Below are 10,195 nucleotides of genomic sequence, written 5' to 3' on the forward strand. Positions count from 1 at the left end.
TTTTTCTAAATCAAAAGTGTGATCTGCCCGGTCAGTTGGAACATTTTCTTTCTTTCTTGTTTTTATGGGTGGAAGGCATGTTCACAACCTACACTACATGCATGTCGTCCAATGGTGGTAATTAAGTCTCTACATGGCCTGTGATGAGGAGCCCATATGTTCTACCGAAACCCATCATCATCAACCACTTGTTTATACTTCAAGAGGTTTTCTGTAGGTCAGGACCTAATACTGCTATACCGTAAACAAGGACTGTGGCTATTGGATCCAGGTCATGTTTGGTAATCCAAACCGTTGAATAGATTAGATACAAAACCCTAGATGTCATTAGTACATGAATTAGATCTAACCGTTACAATTCCATATCAGTACGTCCTGATGTATCATAACAAACCTTTATAGCTTTATAAATAATGATAATTGTGGGAGGCAAATATTTGGAGGAAATTGATTTTTTGAATTCTTAAAGGTCTGCATTACTAAGCATATAGGAATAGTTTTAAGTGGTTTGCTTGAACACATCCCAACATATTGTAGTAAGATACATGGGACTCTTAACCATTGGATTTGGATTTTTCCATGATCGAAACCGTTTATTGATGGGATCCCTTCCGACGGGAGATGCCTGAAAAGAAAAAGGTTGATAACGTCAACCCTTTGATTATACAACCGTAATTTGAAAAGTAAAGCCATATGTCCAGGCATGCATGCTTTCCATCAGACGGAGCTGTTTTGTGCAACAGCTTCTCATCTTCGCTCTCCCACATGTTTTATACCACTTCCGCGCTCACGTGCATTACACGTGCCATACGAAATAACATATATAAACAAAGGGACCATATATCCCTGTCCATGAATAACAGACTTATACATCTGTATATCAATTCACATTTTCATACAACTCTTTCCATTTTCCTTTGTTGCTTCTTACAAGCAACATTCAGCATCATTTAATATCCATCGTCTGTTCTGTTCTTCTCCCCTATATAAATCACCATCCCGTAGTAACTCCCACCTCAAGCACTTTTCCTTTTCTTCTTTCTTCCATTTGCCTATCTTCTCTTCAATCAATGGAGAAGTCTTTTTTCTTAGTAGCCCTTTCCCTTATTCTTCTTTTCTCTACTGTTAATAGCTTGGGCTTTGAGGAGAAAGATCTTGTGTCGGAGGAAAGTTTTTGGGACTTGTACGAGAGATGGCGAACCCATCATACAGTTTCTCGGTCTATTGATGAGAAACATAAGCGTTTCAACGTGTTTAAAGAGAACGTGAAGTACATCCATTCATTCAATAAGAAAGATGCACCATATAAGTTGAAGCTCAATAAGTTTGGGGACATGACTAATCATGAATTCCGGAGCACTTATGCAGGATCCAAGGTTAATCACCATAGGATATTCCGAGGGAGTCCAAATGGAACCGGTAGCTTCATGTACGAGAAGGTGACCAACATCCCACCTTCCATTGATTGGCGACAGAAGGGTGCAGTCACAAATGTCAAGGACCAAGGACAATGTGGTAAGACATGAAACAACCACTCTCGTGTATTGATCATGTTCAATAATCTAGTTGAACTCATTTAAAGAAATCCTTGATGCAACCCAGATTAACAACCATTTCTTGTAGAATGAAATGCCGTTACATGTGTTGACTTCCTATCGATGGTGACTGCACTTAAAAGATTTATCATCAATCAAGATTGAAACCTTGCAATAATCCTTTATACCTCAACTTAGATTTATTTATTTATTTGGCCTTTTCTTTTTATGAGCAAGAGTTTCTAATACTAAAAGATAATTCTGTCTATCTAATGTTGTGGTTTTCTTGCTTATTGATGTGGATAGGGAGTTGTTGGGCATTTTCAACAGTTGTTGCTGTTGAGGGAATAAACCAAATAAAAACCAAGAAGCTAGTGTCTCTATCCGAGCAGGAGCTCATCGATTGCGATAACACAGATAATCAAGGATGTGATGGAGGTTTAATGGAATACGCATTTGAGTACATCAAGAAAAACAGAGGTATAACTACAGAGGAAAATTATCCCTACACCGCAGTAGAAGGGACATGCAATTTATCAAAGGTGGTTACTCTTGGTTGTTATGTTTCTTTGATTATGTGTATGTATATCTATATATGTATTAATGCATTTTTATTTTATTTTTTTTGTATATATCCATGTATTTGTAGTAGTAATTGTTTGGTTTTGCAGGAGAAATCTCGCGTAGTGGTGATTGATGGGCATGAGAATGTTCCTGAAAACGATGAGGATGCATTACTGAAAACCGTGACGAACCAACCTGTATCAGTGGCCATAGACGCTAGCAGTCAGGATTTTCAGTTCTACTCTGAGGTGAGCTTTCTTTTCTTCTTCTTCTTCTATATATATATATATATATATATTCCCCCTTCTAGTGTACATCAGCGGTGAAGAACCGGCAAATGCTCAGCTTGTATCTTATGCTGATTTTGATCAGATGGTTAGAAAACAAATTTGTGAACCACATAAAAAATGTGGGACCCACCAATTATTAATATCATCTTGAATAACATAGCGAGTTATGGTTGGTGAACAAAACATCATCATTATCATCTTAAGCCGAATCCCAACTAATTGGAGTCGGGTACATGAATTTTCTTCCCTCATTTCACCATATTAAGAACCATATCCACGCCTTAACATAATCTCAAAATGTCAGACATGGTTGATGAATGACCATATTGTTGGTGGAGAACCCATGATACCAATTATTAAATAGACCACCCATAGCCACAACGTACGTTAGCAAAAGCCTTCGATTTTCCTCTAATCGATCTGCCATGGTTTTGTAGGGCGTCTTTACTGGAGATTGCGGCACGGACTTAGACCATGGTGTGGCGATCGTGGGCTATGGGACAACTGTGGATGGGACCAAATACTGGATAGTGAAGAATTCATGGGGAAGTGACTGGGGAGAGAGAGGTTACATAAGAATGGAGCGTGGAATCTCAGATAAAGAAGGGCAGTGTGGTATTGCTATGGAGGCCTCATATCCCATCAAATCATCTGCAAACCCTCCAGAGAAAAAAGCCTCCCACACCGTGGATGAGCTTTGAGATATCATTTGCATATCTCTACATAAATCATCTTGCGTCTATCTTTATAGTTACTGTGATTGATGCCTCACATCTCACAAATGCTTGAATTTGTCTCTTTATGTACTTTTTCTTGAATATATGTGGATCAATAAAGCTAGTTGGCTGGCAATAAGTAGCTTCTTCCGTGGGGGGAAAAAAAAAACTGGTTGAAAATGGCTATTTAACAAGGTCGAGAGACGTGAGGAGTTGGTGTGGGCCTCAAGGACACAAGCTGGCGGTCGGTCGGAGCTGTACCTGGGTATTCAAAGCTTGGTAACTAATAGGGTATAAGGTCCATGCTCGAGTCTTCCAAGAGGCCCAACAAAAACTAGTTCGGTTTGCGCCAACATTTCAAACCTTGTGAGAGTGAGTAATTGGTTAGTTGATTGGGCTGAAATAGTGTCCTGCATATTCCTAACTACGGAGAGGGCATCAACCTGGACCTTAGCTTGGGGCTAGATTTTCGATACATTGGTACAACCCACCCAGAGTACCTCTCTCTCTCTCTCTCACACACACACACACACACAGCTGCATGGATGTGCATGGGACTAGAATTTATTTTCGGTTAGGTCTATAGACACCCCACTATATGCAGAATTGATCATCAATTGCAGTAAGATCTGAATGGTTGGTGACTTCTGAAACCCCACATCCACCCACCCTTAAAAAGTTTCAAAAAAAATTTAATTCCATACCTAAATCAAGCCCAAATTTAGGCCCAAAATCAAGCCCGGAGCCAAAGTCCCAAAATCCAAAGCCAAGCCAAGTCCAATCATAAACTAAATTCTAAGTCAAGCCATAATGCAAAACCTTAGCCAAACCCAAGCTCTAGCCAAGCGCTGAAGCCAGGATAAATCCAAGCCAAATACGAGCTAAACTCAAATATTCAAGACAAATTCAAAGCTTAGAATCAAGCCCAAATCCCAACCCAACACTCGCTAGAACCTAAGGCTAAGGTTAGGAAATCAAAACCCATCTCTAGATTAATCCTTTCCTCTCTAACATCCTAACTCACTACAAAAAATATAACTATTAGGGGCGTTTTTATCACAGGTGGCCACAACAAACTGTCGATGAAACGAGGGACGTTTTTATGTGGCAGCCCAGGTACAAAATGGGTCACCGTCGCTGTTTGAAATTAAAATATTTTTTTTTAAAAAAAACCAAATTGAAGCCCTATCGCGCGCGGCGCCGTATCCCCTAACATCCAAAACCGCGTACGTGCGCCTATCCCAAATCCATCGCGCCTCTTCTTCTCCCACCTCTTTTCTACCAAAACCCATGTCCCCTTTTCTCTCCTCCCTGCAATATCCTACCAAAAGTCTCTCTCTCTCTCTCTCTCTCTCTCTCTCTCTCTCTCTCTCTCTCCAATGTCCCTCAATCTCAGGTGCTGCCGGTTATGATAATGGGAGCCTTCTCTCTCTCGCCTCTGGTTTTTGGATTTTCAAGTTCTATGTTGTCTTGAAAAAAGAAGAAAAGGGTGAAAAGCTTTGATCCTTGGCATCCATGGCTGATATTTTGAGCAAAAGCAGCCTCTTTTCGCCATGTCCCCATCTCTGCACCTCTCTTTCTCCCAAGAAATCCTCATCCACTTTTGGGTTTCCTTCTATTCAGTTTCCATCCCTGAAATCTTCTTCCAGTAGCGATTTTCATGGCCAGAAGATGGTTCTACCAGAAACTCAAATGATACCCAAGAGAAGAAATCTCCAAGCTTGTGAAGCACAGGTGTAATCTCTATCCATTCCTTGTTATTGTACATTAAAAAAAAAAGATTTTAAGAGAAGAATTTTGTTTGTTGGTTCATTCTATTACTCTAGTTTCTTTGATTCTTCTGAAATTTAAAGCATTACAAGTAATATTTTTTTTATGGCTTTTGTTGGGTTTTTCATGTTATAAACTTTAGGTGTGTGTGTGTGTGTGTGTGTGTGTATAAAGGGGGATTTTTGGAATCTCCATCTATTTCTAAATTCTGCTAAGATATTCTGATTTTTGTAGAGTTATTGTTCCCTTTTCATCAATGTATGATTTCTACCAAAGTTCAAGGCTTTCAAGATGAAATTGAAACAGACTTTACCCTTTTCGATTTCTTCGGGCTATTTTTCCATTCCCTGATTCTATGGTTTTTCTTTTTCTTTTGTGGTTTTTATTGTTGTTTTTATTTTCATATGATTCTTTAATTATCAGATTTTTGTTATTTTTAGGGGCTTTAATCCACATATCTGTACTATTAATGCTTCAATCCGTTCAAAGATCAAACTTTTTATGGGTTTTTTTTTGTGTATGCTTATCTTTTTAATGGAATTACAGATGAGCCTTTGTATTAGCAAAGCTATAAGATGGTGGGAGAAAGAGATATTTAGATTTTTTGCTAATGGTTTGTGTTCTATGTCTTTATATACGCAGCCCTGTGTGAAGATTCAGTTTAGAGTCTCATCTTTTGCAATTCAGTTACTTGAGAAGGGAACACAGGTTAGTTTCTTCTTCTATATCATATGATTCTACCGATAAAAAATAAAAAAAAAAAAAAAAAAAGAAAAAAGAAAAAAAAGAAGAAAGAAAGAAAAGAAGACAAACTGATACAGATGCACTCAGAAATTGTATGTGTCATATGTAGGCCCAAATAAAACCAACTAATTGTGCAGCCCACTGTTCTCAAGTCACAAGACCAAGATCAAATTAGTTGAACAATCCTAACCACTTTATACATTTTCTAGTTTTTTTAGGTGATAACATCTTAACAGTTCCTTAAAACAGTTTTTTATTTTTTTATTTTTTTATTTATTATTTTATTATTATTATTATTATTATTATTATTATAAATTTAAGGCCATGGCAACTTGATCAGTGAGCATTTATGTTTTGGGAGGATGTAATTTTGAGATTACAAAGAAAAACTATAGATTTGGCAATTTAGGCAACTATGTGTGAAATAGTTTGAGGACACGTCTGCATATAAAGACAAAGTCATTGCAACGTGGTCGCACGTGGCTGGGGAAAATGTTGTGTTTTTGGATGCTCAGAGACCCGTGTAAATGATACAGACAAGGTAAGATGATGACATGATTTTTTGTATACTATACTCATACTTGTAGAGAGAAATGTATAGTTCCTCCAGGCCTTACATGAATTGGGTTGTCCTGATAGGTTATGGCAAATGCTGACAAGGGATCGGACTTTGTAGGACAGAGCACATGGTAAATCGAAAATATATTTGTTCATTTTCACAATATTTACATTGACTTTTGTTGATGTAGAAAATTTCACAATTTGTGTAAGTTAGATGGCTTTCCTTCATAAATGCCAGTTGGAATGTATTATATTTAATTGCATGACCAATGGTAACTAGACCTAAAAATCCAAAGATCCCAATCATGTTAACCTAGTAAAGATGGCTATACCAGGATTCTGATCATGTTACTCTCACAAAGATAGCTGTGAATTGCCCTGTAGTGAGAATACTACAACTATAACGTGCTATTTAGAGTCCCATGGGATTTATATGAATGGTTTGGATTGTACCACATGACACTTGCCTAATGCCTACACACCTTTCATACATCTCTAAGGTTTTGATGGAAAATGGTGCCAATCATACCACGGCTACCATGCAGGGCTGAATCATCTTAGATAATCATTTGAATTTAGATTCTAATGCTGCAGGGGCCAGCCATCTAATGAAACATTCCTTTGTGCCCTTTTGAGTCTTCCACATATTTGAAATCCTTAATAGTCTTTTAGACTATTTTAAAAAATAAAATAAAATTAGTTAATGCATTAGTACACATACCCCCACTGTTAGCCACACCCTACTTGGGAATTGAGGTTATTTTTATTCAGTCTACCACTTGAGGTATGGATTGGTGTGTAAATTAGTCCTGAAAGTAGCTATTAATCCTGAAAGCTATGGTATTGTAAACTTAGAAAGTAGCAGTTGGTCTTGAAAGCTGAAATTTTATTTGCTTAATTAAAAGAATGTTGGTTCATTTTCGAACTATGTTGATTAAAATAACTATTACTTTTTCATGTCCACATTCTGAAATTCATCCCTGAATTTTGGGGGGGTAAAATGATTTCTTCTTTAGTTGTAATTGTTGTTTTCAAGAATCTAGCTCATGGCTGATATATCTGAACTTTCAGGGATGTGCTAGGTATACTGTGCACCCACATTTGAAACTAGCCCTCTAGGAAGCGGAGTCTTCAACAGTTTGAGCAGTGGGGCCTATGGTTTTAATGATCCTGTCATCAGTTTGTTTGGGCCACAATATGTATGGGCAGTCACCCGAGCTGGAGGGTTATGAATTTACTTTCTTCATTTTATCTTTGGCAAGTGTTACATGTATATCTATTCATCACATTCGACACATGTAAAAAGGTTATCTAATGATCCTATACTATATATAACTCTAGTAGTTGGATTTTGACAGTGGTTGTTTGTTTCAGTACTTGATTTAATTTCCGACCAGTAAATATTGCTTATCAATAGGGGTTGGCGAAGTATGGTTCCATTAGTTCGTGAAGTTTATAGATATGTTTACTTGTGAACTATATCATTGATGAAAAGTTTAAAAGTAATGAAATGATTAAGATGAAAACCGTTCTTGTTATGAAATATATGGTTTTCAACCCAGTCTCTCTGTTGGGCTTTTGTTATGAAACACTAGTGCTAGTAGCTGGGAGCTAATCATGTCGATATTATCTATATATTTTGAATTTCTTCCACTCATTCTCTTTGGGTCTTGCAGCAAGAGTACATTCGTGGAATCAATGCATGGAATTTTACTCTGGAGGATTTGAAAGCTCAAGCTGCCATTGTAACGAGGTTCAATTTTAGTTAGATATTAATGCTTAAAACCATGAAAAATGTCTAGAAATGGTTCATTTTGGTAGTCATTGGAAGTACCTCAAATTGACGATGATTGTCTATGTGGTGATTTCATGGGATACCACGGAAAATGAATCCTGAATGGTGAATTCTGTTTTCCTTTTCCCTGCCCTGGAATATTATTCCTTTAAGTTTCAAGGTACTTGAAGCGAACGAAAGATTATGTTGAAAGAAAAGCATTCTATAAAACCATTCTATAAAAGTATATGAAGGACAAAGAGGGTGCATGATTGGTGTAAAAATAGGCAGTGACTTAGACGAGTTGATTTATCAAGGCATGTACTAGCAATGGTAAGAGACATCATTATTATAATTTTTTTGATAGATTGTTACAACTCATTTTTCTATTTTATTTTTTTATTGTTTCCCTTTCTTTGTTTATTGTTTTGCTGTTCTTGGAGCTCCTAGTTGAGAAATTGGAAAGAATCCATATTGGTGTGGTTTCTAGGCTCTCACGCTGACACATATCATTTGATACATGTGGGCCAATCATGTACATTGAATGTGGACCAGAGATCAATATTTTTTTAACCATCCATTTCTTTTGAGGACGTGTGACCAACTTGATGAGTGGATTGCCCTGATTCCTTGGCCAGGCCGTGTCCACATGGAGAAGTGCAACTGCTGCTAGCAGGGATCATGCTGTTTTCTTATATTCCCATGGGTTTTGTACTTTTTTTTTTTATTGGTTAGCATGTTAGTACACACACCTCACTTGGGAATCAATACCAAGACCTAAGTAGTGTTAAAACGAGGTTATTTTCATTGAGTCTACCACATGAGCTATGGATTGGTGTGTGGGTTCAGTACTTGTATGTTTATTGGTTTCTTGTCTACTGAATTTCTACTCATTTTGAAGACTGACATGTTGTAGAATCTGAGGAAGGAAATCAATGCGGTGCTGAAGAAGGAATCAAATTACTTTGGTGACATTGTGATTTTGCCATTTATGGATCGCTATGAGTTTGTGGTTCTTAAAACCATTGTCATCTGTGAGTATGGGGTGAGTATGTTTCCTTTTCTGTTTCCTTTGTTAAGTGTTTTTTTTTTTTTTTTTGTTGGAATGATTATTTGATTCAGATAAGTTGTACAGTCCACAGAGAATTATTGAATGTCATAAAAAGATGGTTTTGGTTTGCCTTGGAGTCCAATTAGTGACCCAAGTTTCCAGACTTGGGAATCTTTGATTTTGTTTTACAAATGGGTTGCATTTCTCCACTGCTTTGTTACAATTAGCAAGAATTCTGCTACTTCATTCATTTATTTGACTATAAAGTATATTTTCCCTAAAAATATGAACTGTGTTCATTTCTCTTTTATATGTTCTACCATTTCATTTCTTTATTATTGCCATGCCAGAAGTGGCAATTTCTTGAGTCTAGAATGGACTGAAAGATCGGTTTTCAGTAAATTGTTCCCTAAATTGCTTTCTTATAGGAAGATCTGGAATTGCCAATAGGCATGCAACATTTTCCTTTAGAAGGGCACATGTTTTCTAAGAGGCGTGTCTTGTTGCCAAATAATTTGTTCCTTAAAGCTTACCAATATCAAAGTTAGCCTTAAAGTGACTCTACTATTATAGCTGTGAACATAATGATTTGAAGGAGAAATGCTATGCATGCTTTCTCACATGAGGTTGAGGGTTATCTTTGCAGTAGATGTGTGCATGACAGGGCTATTCATTAGGTGGGTCTCACCATTAACATGCCTTACCCTAAAAATAATTTGATCCACTCATTGGTTGGGCCATTTATGCATGTTGTAACAAAGCAGTGTGCATGACAGGGCTATTCATCAGATGACTGCTTTCATGTTATACTTATTTGTATGCATGTTGCATTAAATATTCATGAAAGTACGCATGGATGCAAATGCATGATGTATAGGGATTGTGCACATTTGTATCTGCAATTTGTCTCCTGTCATCATCATCATCTCAATTTTCTCCAATTCATGGTTGGGTTTCAAAATGATATATTGGCAAAAGTTCTACAATTGGCTGTCCACTGGACATTAACCCTCTCTTTTACTGAACTTGCCACGACAGAGGCTAACATTGACACCACTCACATGAAAGCACGATTCCACCCAATATTGACCCCTAATCCAACTATCAGATGCACACCCCATAGTTCCAAAAACTCAGTATTGGGGCTGGCCTATGACAGATATAAGGAAGCAAGCATGCAAGCTTAGGAT

At 37.3% G+C, this 10,195-nt stretch overlaps 1 protein-coding gene and 1 long non-coding RNA gene across 3 annotated transcripts; both read left to right on the forward strand.

Moving 5' to 3' along the window:
• Positions 1-862: 862 nt before the first annotated feature.
• Positions 863-3,244, forward strand: LOC131246171 (vignain-like). Its single transcript, XM_058246078.1, has 4 exons — positions 863-1,515; positions 1,842-2,077; positions 2,207-2,347; positions 2,827-3,244. Exons 1-4 carry the CDS (start codon positions 1,071-1,073, stop codon positions 3,088-3,090), a joined length of 1,086 nt encoding a protein of 361 aa, XP_058102061.1. The 5' UTR covers positions 863-1,070; the 3' UTR covers positions 3,091-3,244.
• A 2,677-nt stretch (positions 3,245-5,921) lies between these two features.
• Positions 5,922-9,310, forward strand: LOC131246172 (uncharacterized). Of its 2 annotated transcripts, none has more exons than XR_009171223.1 (6): positions 5,922-6,160; positions 6,259-6,308; positions 7,252-7,486; positions 7,598-7,925; positions 8,209-8,287; positions 8,856-9,310. It is a non-coding gene; the product is annotated as an uncharacterized LOC131246172 (long non-coding RNA). The 2 variants fall into 2 exon arrangements; XR_009171222.1 differs by having other exon boundaries at positions 8,871-9,306.
• Positions 9,311-10,195: the final 885 nt, after the last annotated feature.

The sequence above is a fragment of the Magnolia sinica genome, chromosome 5, assembly GCF_029962835.1.
Source record: "Magnolia sinica isolate HGM2019 chromosome 5, MsV1, whole genome shotgun sequence".
Taxonomy (NCBI): Eukaryota; Viridiplantae; Streptophyta; class Magnoliopsida; order Magnoliales; family Magnoliaceae; genus Magnolia; species Magnolia sinica.

What these genes read in the sequence shown, in the direction of transcription:
- LOC131246171 (XM_058246078.1), top strand. Translation starts at nt 1,071, where the DNA reads ATGGAGAAGTCTTTTTTCTTAGTAGCCCTTTCCCTTATTCTTCTTTTC. An exon ending in GGACATGCAATTTATCAAAG is followed by an intron (nt 2,078 to 2,206) that starts GTGGTTACTCTT and finishes TTGGTTTTGCAG; the next exon opens with GAGAAATCTCGCGTAGTGGT. An exon ending in ATTTTCAGTTCTACTCTGAG is followed by an intron (nt 2,348 to 2,826) that starts GTGAGCTTTCTT and finishes ATGGTTTTGTAG; the next exon opens with GGCGTCTTTACTGGAGATTG.